Here is a 20,473-nt window from a genome sequence, read left to right on the forward strand (position 1 = left end):
ATAATTATGAAAGTCAAGAAAGTCGGTAACATTTAGTTTTATGTGAAAATCGCTCAATGAACTACATCTCCCGGGAAGCGAAACAACGAGCAAGATCCGTTGCTCGTATGTGTGCAGTCTGGTACAAAACACTCAGGCATGGCGGCGTAACGTTACGATTATAACATAAGACTATAGAAAAAATGACAGACGTTAGCTTCAGTAAAGTTAGCTTCATTCATTGAGAGAAAATGTGTGCCTTTTGGGGTTTGTAGTCTTTGTAATTACGTATTTTCAAAGTCTTATACCTCAACAGTTTTACATCACACTGCGACCTTTTTTTACTTTAAAATGTATCTTTTAAATTGACAAACATCATATGTGTAATTCAGGGCACAATTCAAACGAGATCAAAATATTTGTTGTCTCTCGCCATTGACTACCATATAATATTTTTCCGAAATAAGGTCCCATGGTGATCGACTGGAAGGGGAGGGACTTAGGCTCTCTATTCATTTACAACAAAGAATGGCTGCCGCTGGAGAATTTAGATGTGTAGATTCAGCCATTGCGTCTGTTATAGAAGATCTAGACAGCGCATTCATTTTAAAAGAGGAACAGAGAACCGCGATCAAGGCATTTGTCAGAAAGATGTTTTTGCCGTTCTTCCTACGGGATTCGGTCTATCCAATTGAGTGGAGAGGCATTTTTTTCCTGGTTCGGTTGAAACACGCCCCATAATCACAGCCCAATGGAGCAGTATCAGACTCACATTCTGACTAGAATCTGAGTATGAAGACGTCAGGCTACCGATTTCCCCCACAATCCAAAGATATCCAGGTTTGGGGAATTGGAGACACTAAATTGGAGACACTGCGAGTGGGAATGACATTTTTCTGGCTAAAATCAATCTATTTATATTGATATATTATTTATTTATATTGTAATAATAAAATGTATACATTTAAAACACGTGATGCCTTGCCCAACCTGACATTCATTAAAAATAACCTTGTCCTGAGACTACCTTTATTATAAGTTTACTCTTGCTGGAATGTATGTTTAGTGTGGTTGTATTGTGTTGTTTTCTTGTTACCAAGCATATACAGCATGATCATATTGTGAAGAACATAATTTATTTTTAATTTAACATGGTTAAACAACACACATTTGTGTAATTGGACCTTTGATTCAAAACCTCATAGTTACTGACTGAGATATAGCCATTGTGACAACTAACCCCAGTCTCCCTATAGTTTGTTTTCGAGCTGTGATAATTGGAACATCACAAAAGCTTGTTTAAGCCTAAAAGCAGTACAAGTGTGTTTTCAAGCAAGGCATTTTATTCCAGCAATCCACTACCCAAACTATTAGAAAAACACCCAGAGCTACTCTCAGAATCCACAGAGATCAATAAACAGCTGTTGCCTGGGGCTTTGAAAGCCTTCGCTTTAGACGAGGGAAAGCAGGGACTTTCATCAAGTTACATAAAAGCTGATTTGAAGCAGGTTTCCGCCTTTAGACGTCCGAATGTGTGCAGAAACATGGTTTCTCGCAATTTTCTTGATTTTCATTTCTTGTAGCTCACAGACCCATGTCATGGAGCTTATTCGAGAGCTTGGCGTGGAGGTCTTTCCACAATACACAGAGGGGAAGAAGGTGCATCACATGGGCGGCCCACATGCCAAAATCTCAACGTATTCTTCTAGCATCCCATCATACTCCCCGCTGGTCCTGCTGGATTTCACCCAGATTCTTTGGCGGGTAGGAGAAACAGCACAATCTCATCTAACAAAGTGCTGGTCTACAATAGAATAAATCTTTTTTTATTATTATTGAGTAGTAGAATGTGACTAATAGCCATCATTTCATATCTTAATGGATGAATGGATTTTTGTTCCATACGGAATTTAAGATGCATGTTTTCCTTATACGTTCAGCCATGAACATACGCAATAGTTTTTAGATTTCTCAAACATGTATGGATGTATGAAAGCTTTTTAGCTGCTATTCCTAAGACTACCGAGTAGATTCATGTTTTTTTTTTATCTCTTGATGTCATTTTTTACATCATGCTAGTTTTAAACTCAACCATGAGGATAGAAATGTGTTGCTGGTGTTAGGGCTGCACGATATTGGGGGAAAAAACTGTTATTGTGAAATTTGGGTTTTCTGCAATATATATTGTGATGAAAAAGTATAAGAAGTTTCACTTAATGACTTGAACAGCTCTATTTGGAAAACAGGGTTTTTCCTGGGTCAAAAACATGGTCATCCACACACATACAGTACACAAACTGCAAGCCTAGTACTGACAATAAGTCCAAAATAAATGCCAAGAAACAGTTTGTAGAATTAAATAATCTCATCCTATTTATTTGTGAAATAAACAATAACCACTCTCAGGACAGATGATAAAACTAAGTGCTTTATAATATACATGTACAAAAAAGGCCTATTTCTCTCAAATATTGTTCACAAATATGTCTAAATCTGTGTTAGTGAGCACTTCTCCTTTGCCGAGATAATCCATCCACCTCACAGGTGTGGCATATCAAGATGCTGATTAGACAGCATGATTATTGCACAGGTGTGCCTTAAGCCCCGTTCACACTACACGCGACCAAGCGACGCGATACCATTCATTTCAATGGTGAGCGGGCGACTTCCGGCGACACGCGCGACAGCGACCGTTGGCGACTAGATGGGGCGTGTCTGGCGACGCGACAAAGTTGAGAAATTTTTAACTTTATGCAAATGAAGAGCGATTTTCGCGAGCGACAACCAATAGGAGTGGAGCGCACGTGATCCTTCTCCTCAGCCCCTGGGCCTGCAGTGATAGCGACAAGAAAGCTGATTCGCTGTCTTTTGGATGTCATACTAGTCAACCAGTAGTGGGAACGCCCACTAGCGACCTCATCGCCAGCGGCTGGCGACTTGCAGCGACAAAGTCGCGTGTAGTGTGAACGGGGCTTTAGGCTGGCCACAATAAAAGGCCACTCTAAAATGTGCAGTTTTACTGTATTGGGGGGACCCCCCCCCAAAATAAAGGTTGTTGATTGTGGCCTGTGGAATGTTGGTCCACTCCTCTTCAATGGCTGTGTGAAGTTGCTGGATATTGGTAGGACCTGGAACACACTGTTGTATACGCCGATCCAGAGCATCCCAAACACATTCATTCATGCTGACTGCAGGAATGTCCACCAGAGCTGTTGCCCGTGAATTGAATGTTCATTTCTCTATCATAAGCCGCCTCCAAAGGCGTTTCAGAGAATTTGGCAGTACATCCAACCGGCCTCACAACCGCAGAGCTCGTGTAACCACACCAGCCCAGGACATCCACATCATCTTCACCTCCAAGATCGTCTGAGACCAGCCACCCAGACAGCTGCTGCAACAATCGGTTGGCATAACCAAAGAATTTCTGCACAAACTGTCAGAAACCGTCTCAGGGAAGCTGATCTGCATGCTCGTCGTCCTCATTGGGGTCTCGACCTGACTGCAGTTCGTCGTCGTAACCGATGTAGCGTCTGGACCAATCAGAGACACACAAATTATTCATTATATTTAATGGATAATACAGCAAACTGTTACAAGATTGATAAGTTTTACTACCCAAAAGAATGTGCATGGACTTAATTCTTGCTGAGAAGGAGAAATGAACCCTTTTAATCCTATATATTCTATATATGAAGAGTTCAGATGCAAAACCCTCTAAATCCGTCAGACTTATTTTCTTTAAATGAGCATTTTTTATCAGGCTCCTATGTTCACGTCCAGTAGTTTCATTTTAAAGGTACTGATAAGGTTATTAGTCATTGAATAAAATAACTTTTTTTCAAAAATGTCACTTGAGTCAATTCAGTGATTTTTAACAAATTAGATTTTCTTTTGCGTCAAAAACAGCTAAATCCACTTGTGCTTTTTTCGCAAAAACCTCTAAATCCACCTCTTTGGGACAAGACATAGTAAATAGCTGAAAAATCAATACAAATGTAACTAGAAACACTGAAAAAGATTAGAGCACATTCATTTCAAAACTAAACAGTAGACACACCTCTTTACAGGGGGGCTGAATGAGATCTGCGATTATTTGCAAATCCCACCCCATTTCTCTGCAGTCACCTTTCTGCCCTGTCTGAATAAAGACAAAAGCCCCCCCGATTCACACAGTACAACCACATTGGCAAAAAGAATTGGCGATTAAAATAGTTTAATAGTTTTAGTTTGTATAATCAAGTAGAACAGAGCAACATTCTTAAACATCAATATCTGTGCATTTTGTATAAGAAGCTTATAAGACTTAAATAATGTAAAGTAATATTATAATGTATATCTCAAGTATAATAAATCAAATTCCTTCAAAGTTACAGCACTGCACCAAGAACTGTTATGAGTGCATGCTACACTTGCGACCAAGCTATTTTCACTGTAAAGTTACCGATTTTCTTTTGCCTTGTAAATTAACGGGAAGAGTTTTGAGGTAGATAAACGACGTTCTCTTCTGCCTTTTGATGTCAGTAGGACAGGCTCCTCCATTTCATCGTACTCCATCTTAAAAATGTAAAAAATCTGAATCCAAAAACAAAACAATCTCCTCAGCCGTCTCAAAAAATCCGTCTCCTCAGCGCACCGCTCTATTGAAACAGCCTGTACTGATTCGCGCGGCTCGCGCCTTCTGATTGGTTCTCGGGATGTAGTGGCTTTTGCTGCCAAAGGGAAGTGGCGTCTAGAGGCTTTTGCCGACAAACTGATATTTCTGAATGGGCTGAGGCTGAGATTTCGAGGATTTGAAGCAAATATATTTGTTGAACGTGTACTGTGTTCAGATAGCTTTCACTCAATGTCATTATCTCATTTTTGACGGAGGTGGCGTTTAGAGGCTTTTGCATCTGAACTCTTCATATATAACCATGTGATAAATGTATTAACATGTATCTAATGTTCCATCTCATGATTTTCCTTTATGTTGTTTGGTCTATGTTTTCTTGTAAACTCTAATGGGTTAATGTTTCAGACTTTGCATACTATGGTTAACCAGAATCATATGTGTGGCATATTTGATCTCTATAACCTGGTACTTTGAAGATCGAAATGACTGTGTACATGATATGTCGATAACAACAACATATTAGTATTACAAGAATCTTTCATAGTTTCTTCACTGGCTACCACCCCTCCAGCGTGCACATGCAATCAGCACCCTTAAAACAAAGAGCAATAAACCAAATTCCCGCCTGGAACTTCCACCCTTCTTATTGGCCGAGCCAACCCTGAGAGGTTTGACTTTTCTCAGGTAATAAATTGCATCCACACCAGCCCTTCCCTCTCTCTCACTCTCCTGTCCTCTCTTTTCCTCTAAGCCCTCTCTGAGCCTCTGGCTCTCTTACTCTCTTGGGCCTTCCTGAGAAGTCCTATGGTGAAGATGATGCTTAACTAGAAGTCCCTCAAGGACTCCCAAGCTTGCGCCAGGCTGTGACCTTGTCTTTCCATTCACCAAAGATCCTCTGACTACCACTGGTTCTCTCTCATCAAGACCACATCAGCAAAGATCAACCGGAGCCTCAACAAATTGCATCAGGACAGTTTAATTCAAATGGACGAGACATGCAAGTATCAAATTTAGTCTCATTATTTGATACATTAAGTATCCTTACCCCTTTTCAAGAAGGGCGTGTTAGAACTAAACTGATGGTTTGCTCAGGCTGTTGATCTGCTGAACATCAAACAATGCTATAACCTCTTGCTTTCCTGTATTCTGCTTCAGCTTTCTTTCCCTTGGTAAACTGTATGCATGTATGTATGTGTATGTTAGACTAGTTTAAATGTTTAGTCTAGTTAATAATAAAGTCTTTTTCATATCACACGTAAAGTTGTCTGTGTCTCAAGCTCATATCTGGAGTCACTAATCATAGATCTTGACTACTTGCTCTTAGTAGTACTTAGTAAGAAAGACATTTCCCATGCCCCGAAAATGTACATTTCTATTAATTAATTAATAACCAATATTGAGTGTTCACGGGATGAACCGGGTAATTGGTTGTAATGTTAAAGCTACATCAAGTTAACCAGATTAACTGATCCAAATATTCATAATCAATTATAACAAGTTGTGATTGATTATTAATATTTCATAGAGCTAGTTTGCTACACCGATTTGAGTGGGCAAATGCTCACATTCGATGGCGTCTGGCACTTTGGAGAGGTGTTCTCTTCACGGATGAATCCCGGTTTTCACTGTACAGGGCAGATGGCAGACAGCGTGTATGGTGTTGTGTGGGTGAGCAGTTTGCTGATGTCAGCGTTGTGAATCGAGTGGCCCATGGTGGCGGTGGGGTTATGGTATGGGCAGGCATATGTTATGGACAACGAACACAGGTGCATTTTATTGATGGCATTTTGAATGCACCGAGATACCGTGACGAGATCCTGAAGCACATTGTTGTGCCATTCATCCACGACCATCACCTCATGTTGCAGCATGATAATGCACGGCCCCATGTTGCAAGGATCTGTACACAATTCATGGAAGCTGAAAACATCCCAGTTCTTGCACATTTTAGAGTGGCCTTTTATTGTGGCCAGCCTAAGGCACACCTGTGCAATAATCGTGCTGTCTAATCAGCATCTTGATATGCCACACCTGTGAGGTGGTTGGATTATCTCGGCAAAGGAGAAGTGCTCACTAACACAGATTTAGACAGATTTGTGAACAATATTTGAGAGAAATAGGCCTTTTGTGTACATAGAAAAAGTCTTAGATCTTTGAGTTCAGCTCATTAAAAATGGGGGCAAAAACAAAAAGTTTTGCATTTATAATTTTGTTCAGTGTATTTAAATATATATATATATTTAAAAATCTGTAAATTTATATGTAAAAAGTCACTGAGTGACTGATTTGAAAAGTTAGTAATAAATTGAACAACAAAGTAGCACATTATATAGAAAAAGTTGCAGGACTATTATTTTGCATTTACACTCTAAGACTTAATGCACTGGGGCCGTATTCACAAAGAATTTTGTCTTACCACTAGGAGTACTCCTAAATCGCACTAAAATATTTTAGCTAGGAGTTTTCTCTTAAAAGTTATTCACAACGCCTTTCAGACCTACTCTTAGTAAGGAAAAATGACAACTCCTAAACTAAGAGTGAGTCATCGTTGCTATGGATGACGTCACTTCTCATGCACGAGCTTCCTCGCAATGATCACGGTGATTGGTTGTTAGATGACAGGGCCATCATGGGGAACATAACACAGACGCAACAAATCATGGAATTACGACATCTAAATATGTCTGTGTCCTACACAAAATAATAATAGTAATGTCATTGAAATGCATAATGACATGTTTGTGCAGGCCCCAGTGAAGTGTAATTCTAAAAAGGCAGAGAGAGAGAGAGAGAGAGAGAGAGAAAAGTGGTGAATTCAATTAAATCAAGCTAATACCCTAATGAAAATCATCACTTGCCTAATAATGAAAAAACGACACTTGCATTTACACTTGCTTGGTTAATTGACATCCTATTAGCCTAAATAGACTACTTAAAGCAAGGAAATGTTGCTCCTATTGAAGTAATGTAATAGTTGATTTACGGTGGATTATGAACTTGCCAAAACTTAAAAGAAAGCCCAACTGGACGCAGGATCAGTTACTGCTGCTGGCCCAGTTGGTGGCTTGGTGCTGAAAAAAAGTAATAATGATAAAAGTGAAATTCGGCACTGGGATATCAAGCAAAACTAAGCGTGAGACATGGGAGAGGATTTGTTTGCAGATCAATGCAGCATTCCTGCTTGTGTCGCGGACCCCGGACGACTGCGAGAGGCGGTGGTGTGCGCTACAGTCCTTTGTGAATAGGTCTTAGTGAGTTAGGAGTCCTCTCGACTTATTTTAAGCTGTCCCAGACTTAGGTGCTACTTTTAGGGCTAAAATGCTTCGTGAATTACTCTTAGTGAAAAAAATTAGGAGTCCTAAAGTTAGGAGTGACACGCCCATTATTTTTAGGAGTTGCTCCTAAATTCGCCAGTTAGGAGCTACTTTTAGCCTTAAAATTCTTTGTGAATACGGCCCCAGATCATTTGACATACAGTATCTGTTTTGTTCCATCTATTAATACGGTTGAAATTTTCTGTAAAATATATATAATATACAGAAATTTAGCAAAGATCGCTGTCATTATATTCACTAAAGCTGTCAATTACAACACGAGGCACACAAAGCTGTGAAAACCCGTTTTAATCAATGGCTGTCTACGTCGTGCAATGAATCTCATATTGACATTGTGTTTACTTTGTTGGTTATAATGAAAGGATTTGCAAGCATGCATAACTCGTGTTGAACCAAAACTCAGCCATTTTGAGCGGTGTTGGGCGGATTCTGACTAACTTAAACACATCTGATTGGCCATTGCTTTCACACACTCAACAGATATGTCTGTGATTGGCTACAAAGCTCATCGCTGTAAAAACATAATGTAAATAGAAACCTTTGATGCTCTTCACAGAGTGCAAACACAAACAACTCACCCCAGCGTTTTAAAGGAGCCGGCAATCAGTGGATACCGTTACTGCAGAACTGCAGGTATCATCACGTTAAATGATCAAATAAATGTTTGGTGGGATATTTTCATCAATATTTTCAATGCAGGAAAAACCCTGGAAAGAATGAATAGTTGTAGAATATTTGGGTGATTTTGTTTGGGAGTGCATCTGTATAGAACATTTTTTTAAAAAGGCAGAAAAAGTACTTTTTACTAGGAAATCCTTTTGGGTCTGAACAATTTGGGAAAACTTGAAAAATATGGGCGTTCATCCTTGGGTTTACTTCTAAAAGAATAAACTCAAACCAGTGTGACCAATTAAAAAAAAAGTCACTCAAGATTTCATAGACCACATTCACACTGTAAAATAATAATAATTATGATTTTGTAGTGATTATTATTAAATATATTAAACAAAACAAGAACTATATTGTAATACTATACTGTAAAGTACAAAAAAATTACAATACTAATATCTATGGCTTAATTCCTCATTTTCAAACAGTAGCATCAACTTTTATTTTTGAAGTGTTTCTGTCAAATAAATAAATGGGCTGCTGCTTTCAATGTGAAGGCATTGTATGTTCATTTACACACGTGCAGCTCACAGCGACTCAGAGCGGCTTGATTAAATGAACCAAGCAGTTCTGACACTCTGAAACGCTGTATCATGAACTACATGTTTGTAAATGTCTTGCTTCACTCTAAAACGGGTAGCACATATATTTACTTAAATCACAGCCTGTGCGAATTGACAATCGCACTAAGCCATATCGCGATACTGATTTTATTTATATATATCGTGCAGCCCTCACTGGTGTACTAAAAGCATGCTTTTTCAAGTGGATTATGTCTCCTAGATTGACTCTCTCACTAAGACCATATCAGTTGAAGACCCGATGAGTTCTCCTAATGCCGAGCTCTATGACAGCATGACGCTTTACTCCTTCATGGAAAAACATATCTGGACCACACGTGAGCATTTTGGATTTCTTGCGTGTTCAATTCATTGGATTGTACAAAACAGTCCATTGACATTTGTCGATACTTATCTATCTGTCCCTGTGCATCCTACAGAGATAAAAGAGGAGATAGCCTTGTGTAGCCGTATCGTGTTCGGCCTGGAAGCCTCTCAGGTGTCTTTCCTCTACTTTCTGATGTACTCCGCTGCAGCAGGGGGCACTCTACGCCTCCTGGAGACCACACCTGGATCGGGTCAGGAGTTCAGAGTCAAGGTGAGGGAGAGAGATAAGGTGGATAAACGACACAGAGACGTGACAGAGATAATTCTCACTATCTGCAATTGACCCTTCGCTAAGCCACGCCCGAAAACCGCCACTGGCCAATCGTGGCTTAGCAACCGTAACTAGGCGCGGGAGGTCTGTCAAGCTTTCGAGCGAGGGAAACATGCCGACGCGTTGTGCGTATGGATTGTGCAAATCTGATACCCGGTATTCTAAAAGTTTGGACAGTGCAGTGGGGTGGCATTTTTTCTCTTCCCGAAACCTAAAAGCCAAAGGGGAGAAATCCCGGGCGTGGATCAAGCAGTGTGGAGACCCATTCACAACTAAATGTCGACAGGATTAACAAAAAAAAAAACGCCTATTGCTTGGAAATAATGGCGGTTCTTCATAATGCATATATTTGAACGTAACATAAGACGATTAAAGGCAAGACGGAGGCTCACTGATATACTTTAAAATATGTTTCAGCATTTTGTTAATCGACGGCGGACGGCCTACGTTACCCCTGTAACTTTACCCCAATCCGATCGCGGCTCTCCCGGTGTTAGATTGATGGATAAACTGTTTGATTTGTAATTATTAGATTATTTTCACATTTCACTTACTCTGCTGTGCATGAACATAGCTGTTCAATTTGTGTGTTTCCCATTTGAATGGTCTGCTAAGGAGGCGGCTGCTACTTGCGCTGGGACTTAACGTTATAGGCTTTAGCTTCAATTTTGATGAAATTATTCTCTAATAAGTTGCATATTATGTCGTGGATATATCCCTCGAATGCATACTGCTGTCCATTTTGTCTTGCTCTCTCAGATATTTCACTTGTTCGCCAAAAATTACTAAATATCTCCTTTGGGAATGTCTGACACCGGTGCATTCACACTGTAATAGACGTGGCAGCCGCGAAAGCTTGACAGGCGTAGCAACAGTAACTAAGGAGGGCGGGGCTTAGCGAAGGGTCAATTGTTATTTAACAACGGAAGCGCAGTTTCAGATCTTAAAGAGGCCAGTCATTGCTTGAAAGCACAGCTTTTGTAATACAACTGGTTTGAAAGGAATAATTCAGCAAAAAAAGAAAACTTTTGTACTTATTTGCACTTTTGACATGACTTATTCCATAGAACACAAAAGTAGACAGTTGTTGCATTATAACAACATAGTGATCAAGGTCTTTCAAGCTCCAAAAAGTACTAAAAACACCATAAAAGTATTATAAAACAATTTTTTAATGTGGAATACTTTTTGCGGTTCTTATGGGGCTTTTTGGGTATTTACAGATGTGGTCATTATGGATTGTTTTTGTATGAAAGACTGTGTAACTTATACAAAACTATACTTTTGTCTTGCACTGACAAATAAAATCTGAACATGGGTTTGGAATGACGTGAGGTTAAGAAAACATTAAAAGGAAAATAGAAATATATATATATATATATATACAAAATTGCTTTTTCTTTTTTTTTCTTTTTTTAAACAAATGTGTATATGTTTTTAAATAAATTCTATTATAATTAATTTTCTTAAGGATAAAGAAATCAATCTTAGCTAATGCTGTAAACAATTGTTACACGTATGTCTTGTTTTTGCCCTTGTGTTCAGTATGTTAGTTCTGCCCTTTGACCTAGTCTTCCCCAGTCTGTTTAATTAGTAATTTCGTCCACCTGTCGTCCATTAATTATATCATTAGTTCTCACCCATTCTCTGTTCGTCCTCGTTTGAGATAGTGTTTGGTTGTGTTTATTCTTTGTTGTTCTCCAAGTTTACTATTAAATATTACTCCAGTTAAATCTCCTTCGTTAACTCAACCATTCCGTAACAACTATACGGGGAGCCCTTAATTACACAATACTATAATATTAAAGGTTACAATTACAAAAAAACAGATTACATTCAGTTGCTATTCATTTTTAGATGTAATAATCAACAACACTAAGTAAAAAAAAAAAAAGTACTGTAAATTGCACATAAAGGCAGGTTTTGCATTAACTTATAAATCTAATTATAAAGTAAATTTTCTACTCCAATTCAGTTTTGAAATATAGTCATTTACACATGCGGCTGTCATAACTTATTTTCATGACAAATTTATTTAAACATACATTAAACAATCAAGACATTAGGTTAAGTAAATGTAATAAATATGGCTAATAATGTGCATACGAAATGCTTCTCTCTAGTGTTCAATTCATCTAGCGAAGTAACCTGCTGTCGACACTAAATGCCTGAGGTAAATGTAATGCTACGTGAAATTATTCTCAAGCCATTTTATTGATATCTTTCCGCAGTTGAAACCATAGACAGTAAAAGAAATGGACAGAGCGATCTCATTGGAACTCAGTTGAGACAGTTGAAGCCCACTTTTAGCGATTTTTGAGAACTTCCGTTCCTGACGCGCAGACTCAGACCGACTCAAACTAAGCTTGATGACGTGAGCAACCTGTCTGACAGACGTTAATCTTCTAGTAGCTGTGCGTGAAAACTGCCAACGTTAATCTTGCAGAGACGGGGAACTTGAGCAAAGAGTTCTTTATCGTGAGTGAGCAGGAGGAAGTATTCCGTTGCTTTTATGGACTCATTATCTATGGGCTTCTCCCTTGACGGGACGTCCCCCTGATTGCCTGCGAGCTTCTCCTCCTGTCTGTACGGTCATTTCTGTACAGCGCGACAGAGAGTCGAGTGGTTATGACGCAATCGTTAGCCTATTTTTACTAAATCTGTTTCTACGGGGCCATAATGTAACATAGAAGGTAATGGAGCCCATTATACATTGTCGTGTTTCTTTAGAAATAAATAATGGACAAATGGAGTCTTTAAACGCCTCAGATGTAAAGTTATTCGCTGTCAAAGTGACGCCAAAATGACTGGGAGTCAATGGAAATGCTAACGCAAGTGAAGTTCTGCTACAACATGGCGGCACCCGGCCGGCTTCAACTTCCGGTCGATGGATTACCCCCTTGGTTGAAACGTTCGATCATTTCTTCTTCTGTGCTTTTTACTGGTAGCAAACAGCATTGCATTGCCGCGCGCGCCCCCTTCTGGATTGGAGTGAGGATCGCCTGTGACTGATTGTATTCTTTGTAGAGGTCTGCACGGGCTTTAAACTGAAGCCCGAACCCGGCCCGTACCCGCGATCATTTAACCCGACCCGACCCGACAATTACATTTACATATTAAGCCCGAACCCGACCCGAACCCGAGGTCCATTCTGTTTCTCACAGCAATACCATTTTTGCAATATGCTATGTTGTATTTAATGATTGCTTGACATATTAAACAAATACATGTAGGCGCAGCGGCCCTATCAGCAGGCAGCACAGCAGTAAGAGAAAAAACTTACCAAGTAATTTTTTGCTTTATCAGACTCATGGTTTGCTTGTTGTCGTCGGCTGTCTGTATTGTGACTGAAATAGCGCGCGAGAGCGGTAGCACATGCGCAAAACAGTTTTGTGATATAAATGATATGATAAAATAAAACAAATAATTAAAAAAATTATATTTATATATCATTATATTTGAGAGAGAGAGCCTGTATGCACATATTGCACATCTGCGCACGTAGCCTATACTTTCTCTCTCTCGCGTGCCGGTCACCACAACACAGCAAGCAGGCAAAGCACACGGCACGCAAACTATATAGCCTATTTAGTTTTTCTTAGTTAAACCCGAACCCGACCCGAACCCGAGGCTGTTCATTAACATTAACCCGAACCCGACCCGAAACCCGCACATTTTTCGGGACCCGTCGGGCTCGGGTCGGGTAGCAGACCTCTAATTCTTTGTGCGACTGCATGCACCGAACCGTCACGTCCGTACCGTACGGTTTGGGACGAATACTGTATACATGTACCGTTACACCCCTGATATATGTGTATATATATACACTCACCGGCCACTTTATTAGGTACACCTGTCCAACTGCTCGTTAACACTTAATTTCTAAGCAGCCAATCACATGGCGGCAACTCAGTGCATTTAGGCATGTAGACATGGTCAAGACAATCTCCTGCAGTTCAAACCGAGCATCAGTATGGGGAAGAAAGTTGATTTGAGTGACTTTGAACGTGGCATGATTGTTGGTGCCAGAAGGGCTGGTCTGAGTATTTCAGAAACTGCTAATCTACTGGGATTTTCACGCACAACCATCTCTAGGGTTTACAGAGAATGGTCCGAAAAAGAAAAAACATCCAGTGAGCGGCAGTTCTGTGGGCGGAAATGCCTTGTTGATGCCAGAGGTCAGAGGAGAATGGCCAGACTGGTTCGAGCTGATAGAAGGGCAACAGTGACTGAAATAACCACTCGTTACAACCGAGGTATGCAGCAAAGCATTTGTGAAGCCACAACACGCACAACCTTGAGGCGGATGGGCTACAACAGCAGAAGACTCCACCGGGTACCACTCATCTCCACTACAAATAGGAAAAAGAGGCTACAATTTGCAAGAGCTCACCAAAATTGAACAGTTGAAGACTGGAAAAATGTTGCCTGGTCTGATGAGTCTCGATTTCTGTTGAGACATTCAGATGTTAGAGTCAGAATTTGGCGTAAACAGAATGAGAACATGGAACCATCATGCCTTGTTACCACTGTGCAGGCTGGTGGTGGTGGTGTAATGGTGTGGGGGATGTTTTCCTGGCACACTTTAGGCCCCTTAGTGCCAATTGGGCATCGTTTAAATGCCACGGCCTACCTGAGCATTGTTTCTGACCATGTCCATCCCTTTATGGCCACCATGTACCCATCCTCTGATGGCTACTTCCACCATGTCACAAAGCTCTAATCATTTCAAATTGGTTTCTTGAACATGACAATGAGTTCACTGTACTAAAATGGCCTCCGCAGTCACCAGATCTCAACCCAATAGAGCATCTTTGGGATGTGGTGGAACGGGAGATTCGCATCATGGATGTGCAGCCGACAAATCTGCGGCAACTGTGTGATGCCATCATGTCAATATGGACCAAACTCCCTGAGGAATGCTTCCAGCACCTTGTTGAATCTATGCCACGAAGAATTGAGGCAGTTCTGAAGGCAAAAGGGGGTCCAACCCGTTACTAGCATGGGGTACCTAATAAAGCGTCCGGTGAGTGTATATATATATATATATATATATATATATATATATATATATATATATATTAATATGAAAAAAAATGATAAAGAAAGAAATATCAAGTTTAAACAAACTCCCATGTGGCTGAATAGTGTGAGCTAGGTTGAAACTCAGCGATAGCATCCGATATCAGCAGTTGATTTAGGTGAAAGGGTGAAAAACGGCTCATTTTGAAAAGCTTTTATCTCTTAGTCCTCTTTTACCTACATTCTGCCAGCACTGACTGCCTTATTTATCTCTCTACCAGATTAGGCCTGTCTTTAACCTCCTAACCATTGAGCACTGCATACGATTACCATGTGTACTGTATTCCCCATTGCGATTTTTCAGCACACACTCAATGCGATCTCATAGTCTCATAAAACAAAACAGATGTATCATCATGGCATGATACTCTTTTACACACCAGTCATTTTGAACATAATTTGTGGCAGAGGAGAAGCCCAGTGGAGCAACACAGACGTCTGAAACAAGGTGTTGTGTTTTTTTGTGTGCATTGAGAGCAGAATCAGTGGATGACCCTAGTGTGATGCCCATCTCTCTCCACAGGGAGGCACTCAGCAGCTGTCGGAGAAGCTAGTGGAGCAGATCGGAGCAGAGCGGGTTCGGCTGGGTGCCGGCGTAACCACCATATGTCAGGTAACAACTCCATCAGCGCAAGGCTTGACACAGAGATAATGAGCATTTCTCCACCAGCCGTGCGAGTGATAAGTTCCTTTCCTTTAAACGAGATACTATTCAGATACCAAGGCATGGGTCCTGCTGTGTGCTTTTCTCTCTCTCTCTTTTTTGTTTTGTTTTGCACTGCCTCTTCCTTTTCATTTCTGTATAATGCACTGCTGTACGCTGAAGTGCTTGTCATGACTAAAATATTTAGATAACCTAAATCAAATCCACTCCATTAGATCGTTCTCATTTGAGAATTGGTGACACAAAATCTTTTGAAAGCCTCTCGTCAGGGAATTAGCCTATAATGTCGCTCTCACACATAGAGAGGGAAAATCCATTAGCCATCTTAATGGTGTTACATCGACATGGCTGAGTAGAAAGTTTTACTCGCTCCTCACTGTTTATCAAACCAAACTCGTTGACTTCTATCAATATCAATTAAGTGAAGTGGTGGTCACCGTATAGCACATGTGATAATAAGTCTGCACTATTCAATAGAGGCAAAAGCCCCTGCAGCACATTTTTTTTAGTATTTGAATATAGTTGGTTACTTGTACAATCAAAACGATCTTCTATAATCAGTGTCAAATATAATATTCAAAGGTGTTGCAGTTGTAGCAAATTGTTTTTTTTGCGATACCATGTATGAGATTTCACTGAAATAGGTCCTCTGAGAAATCACACATCGGGAGCTCTGTAAACAGAAAAGGGCTCACATTTGTTTAGTTAATCAGAAAATTAGTTTAAAAAATGTTGTACTAAAAATAATATAAATTAATACATTATTTGTATATAAATAAAATATTAATGTAATTTTTTACTTTTTGTTTACTTTAATATCACATTTCTTTAGGTTCACATTTCTTTAGGTTTTTCACATTTCTTTAGGTCTTGTGTTATACGTATGAAGATACAACCTGAATAAATGTGATGTTGGTTCCTACATATATTTTTCTATTCTATGAACACACTACCGAAACTAGTTTGGGGTCTGTAAGAATTTTTTTTTAATGATTTTAAAAGAAGTGTCTTTTGCTCATCAAAGCTGCATTTATTTGACCAAAATTATATTTTAATAAAGTTTAATTAAAGGGTTAGTTCACCCAAAAAGGAAAATTATGTCATTAATGACTCACCCTCATGTCGTTCCAAGCCCGTAAGACCTCCGTTCATCTTCGGAACACAGTTTAAGATATTTTAGATTTAGTCCGAGAGTTTTCTGTCCCTCCATTGAAAATGTATACACAGTATACCGTCCTTGTCCAGAAAGGTTAGAAAAACATCATCAAAGTAGTCCATGTGACATCAGTGGGTTAGTTAGAATTTTTTGAAGCATCAAAAATACATTTTGGTCCACAAATAACAAAAACTACAACTTTATTCAGCATTGTATTCTCTTCCGATTCTGTTGTCAAGCCGTGTTCACGAGTCCGCAGTGACGCCGATGACGTGTATCTGGTGCGTCCGTGTATTCGGGTTCAAATAAATATGAAGTCTTCCTCTGTCGAAATCCTTAGACATGTTTGCGAAGATTGTTTTGTTTACAGCGTGCGTCTCCCTCAGACTCTAAACGAAGCTCGGGCGCACTGATAACACGTCAGCAGCGTCTTACGTCATCAGCGTCACTGAACGCGAATTGACAACAGAACCGGAAGAGAATACAATGCTGAATAAAGTCGCAATGCTGAATAAAGTCGTAGTTTTTGTTATTTTTGGACCAAAATGTATTTTCGATACTTCAAAAAATTCTAACTAACCCACTGATGTCACATGGACTACTTTGATGATGTCTGTATTTCCTTTCTGGACAAGGACAGTATACCTTGTATACATTTTCAATGAAGGGACAGAAAGCTCTCGGACTAAATCTAAAATATCTTAAACTGTGTTCCGAAGATGAACGGAGGTCTTACGGGCTTGGAACGACATGAGGGTGAGTCATTAATGACATAATTTTCATTTTTGGGTGAACTAACCCTTTAAGTTTCATAAAAATATGTAAATGTATTGAGAAATATTATTACAATTATTATTCTATTTTAAAATTTATTTATAAATTTATACATCTGATATACTGATTTGCTGCTCAATAATTGAATGAATGAATAGAAAGTTTAAAAGAAGAGCATTTATTAAATACATATAAATATTTTGTAACATTTTACATGTCTGTTTCGATCAATTTAATGCATCCTTGCTAAAAGTACAAATCAAATGTATTTCTTTAAAAACAAAAAAATCAAACTAAACCCAAACGTTATTATTACATTATATAAAAATATCAAACAGTAAAAGCTTCTTTTCAGTTGAATTTCCAGAGCCCAGGAAAAATGCTGAATGTATGTTGAACCCGGCAGTGTAAAGACCTGTTAAATGTGCCCCCCTTGTCCCATAGCCAAGGATAACGTTTATCAATCTCCTTTACAATGATTTCTATCTGCAGCACCTCTGGGGGTCGTACATACTGTAACAGCCTGTATTTATTTATATCTCAGTCTGGCCAGCGGTGAGATCTGTTGGGGGAGAGCTTTATGACAGATGGCCATATTAATAATATAAAATTAATAAAGAATAATGGCACTATTGTCGTCTTTAGGGCTGCTTATATCTAAATTTAACTCGTTTCATGATTGATGAACTTTACAAAGTTATTGTCCAAAACTGATTTTTGTGCATATCCGAGTGGAATCCGATCATATTTAGCAAGTAAAAATCACATGATCCTATTTCGAGATGCATTCTTATGTGGTTTGAAATCTTGTTCAAAATGCATTTCTGGAAATCCTTTTCAGTCTGACCGTTCTAATCGGATGTTGTGCCATTTGTTGCTTTCTTTTGCCATGCAAGACCTTGTTATAGGAAACATGATGAAAGTCTCTGCAGAAACAACTGTTGTTGCAAAGTGCCGGTCGAGCAGAAAATTTGAATATAATAGAGACATGTTTTGAGAATGATGTAGACGAAAGCACATCATGTTGTAAATAAGACACAACATCTGTTTTGCAAATCCCCTCCATTTTGCTGTTGTTGTTTTTAGCGTATTTGGCGTAAACGTCATTGCCATAGAAACCAATGCAGATATTCTGGAAAACACAAATCAGATCTAAACAGTTGCGATGCACAGTGTGGACAGCCAATAATGTAGATCAGATTCCAATCGGATACACAAATAATCAGATTTGGATTTGAATTTGTCTCATATTTGATGAGGTTTGCATCATTGAAACAATCTGCACTGTATAAAAGGCTGTTGAAATATAGGTGACATGCCTCCCTGTTGATATGTATTCTCCAATACATAATAACATGAATTTCTTGATAGGGATCAATAGAGTTCATTAACAATACCGTTATTGTGTATTGGCTACAGTTTCAGCAGCCACATTGTGTCAGTGTCCTTGCCATTTCAGTCTAAGCTCACAATACCAGACAGTTTTAGTCTTTGAATCAATTCTAATATGTTTTTCTCTTACAGGATTCAGAGAACATAAAAGTCACGACTTCTGCAGGCACAGTCACTTGTAAAGCCGTCATTGTTGCTTGTCCTTCTAACTTGGCAGGTTAGTGCCCGTACAGTATACACACACGTCTATGTGAATCACAAAGTTCATACAAAACAGTCTGTCGCATTGACCCCGAAACAGCCGTCAATCACATGCCCCCTGTAGTCTACTTCCTCCTGGACTGCCGCCATCCTGACTGCAAGTTTGGCTGCCACATTTTGTTTAACAGATAGTGCAGCGCAGTCTGTTGCACGGAGTCTGGCGTGGACACTTTTAATGTGACGGATCTAAGGACAGCTCTGAATTACGCAGAGTGCCTGAACTGCCATCGTCCTGCTGGCTCGAAATCAGAATTCACGCATGGCAAGCTGACAGGTGACAGGAACTCTTAAAAACTGGAGACACTGTTAACTTTAGACAGCCGCCCAAAATGCATTCAGCGAATAAATAATGAAGGCAGTGTGGCTTGAAGTCAACCCTCTGGCAACTTCTCCTGTTACAAACTGAAAACTTTTAATATGTACTGGGAATCAGACTGTTGAAGCATCACACAAGCTGTATTGTTGAGCACACACACACACACACACACGTACACACACACACACACACACATATATATATATACTCTGTCAATCGATTAAAATATATTATAATTTATAATTATAATTATATATATATATTATAATTTCACATTTAATATCCAAATTAATGTAGAAACAACATCAAAAACAGTACCTTAATTTTTTTTATATTTGTTTAATGGCATCTTTTTATGAAAGAAGGCCAGTCAGTATCACAGATAACAATTATGCTACTGATGTCTCTATGAAATTGATTTTTCTTTCTCAAATTTAGCCATTATAGCCATTCAGCATTACAGTATAATTGAAAGCTATAAATTGTTACATTTATTAGGTTTTAAAAAATATCACTACGTTTTGATTTAAGTGAACTTAAAACAATCTTCACATAAAACCATTATACTAAATGTCACATTTACCAATGCTCTTCAATACAGCAGGGTTAAAATTTTTCTATTAAGTTGACCCAGTCAGACTGGTTCAGATTTTTACTTGTCCAGTCAAAATGCCCAAAAAAGTTACTGTTTTCGTTGTTTTTGACCCATGTAACCCTGTAAACCAGTGGTTCTCAACCTCTCCTGCAGGGACCCCCTGACACACCATGTTTCTGTTTTAACCCTGAAATGGCACACCTGATTCAATTAATTAAAGGCTTAATGAGTCATTATTAGAGTAGGAAGTAGGAATTAGTTAATTGATCAATTAGTCAACTACTCATTAAGCCTTCAATTAATTGAATCAGGTGTGCCATTTCAGGGTTAAAACAGAAACATGGTGTGTCAGGGGGTCCCTGCAGGAGAGGTTGAGAACCACTGCTGTAAACAGTGCTTTAAGATTTTTAGGTCTAGCAG

General features: G+C 39.2%; 2 protein-coding genes across 3 annotated transcripts in view; one reads left to right on the forward strand and one right to left on the reverse strand.

Annotated features, from left to right (window-relative positions):
* atp6v1b2 (ATPase H+ transporting V1 subunit B2) overlaps positions 1–20,473 on the reverse strand; it is a 222,738-nt gene that overhangs the window by 24,343 nt on the left and 177,922 nt on the right. The gene's annotated exons all lie outside the window — the stretch shown is intronic.
* si:ch211-127i16.2 (probable flavin-containing monoamine oxidase A) overlaps positions 1–20,473 on the forward strand; it is a 78,680-nt gene that overhangs the window by 2,688 nt on the left and 55,519 nt on the right. The window contains exons 3-7 of the mRNA XM_056253251.1: positions 1,563–1,743; positions 9,379–9,493; positions 9,596–9,753; positions 15,419–15,508; positions 19,014–19,098. Of these exons, the coding sequence (XP_056109226.1) occupies positions 1,563–1,743; positions 9,379–9,493; positions 9,596–9,753; positions 15,419–15,508; positions 19,014–19,098 (629 nt within the window). The remainder of the gene's footprint in view (positions 1–1,562; positions 1,744–9,378; positions 9,494–9,595; positions 9,754–15,418; positions 15,509–19,013; positions 19,099–20,473) is intronic.

The sequence above is a fragment of the Rhinichthys klamathensis genome, unplaced genomic scaffold (genome assembly GCF_029890125.1).
Source record: "Rhinichthys klamathensis goyatoka isolate OS25496 unplaced genomic scaffold, OSU_Roscu_1.1 h1tg000104l_1, whole genome shotgun sequence".
Lineage (NCBI taxonomy): Eukaryota > Metazoa > Chordata > Actinopteri > Cypriniformes > Leuciscidae > Rhinichthys > Rhinichthys klamathensis.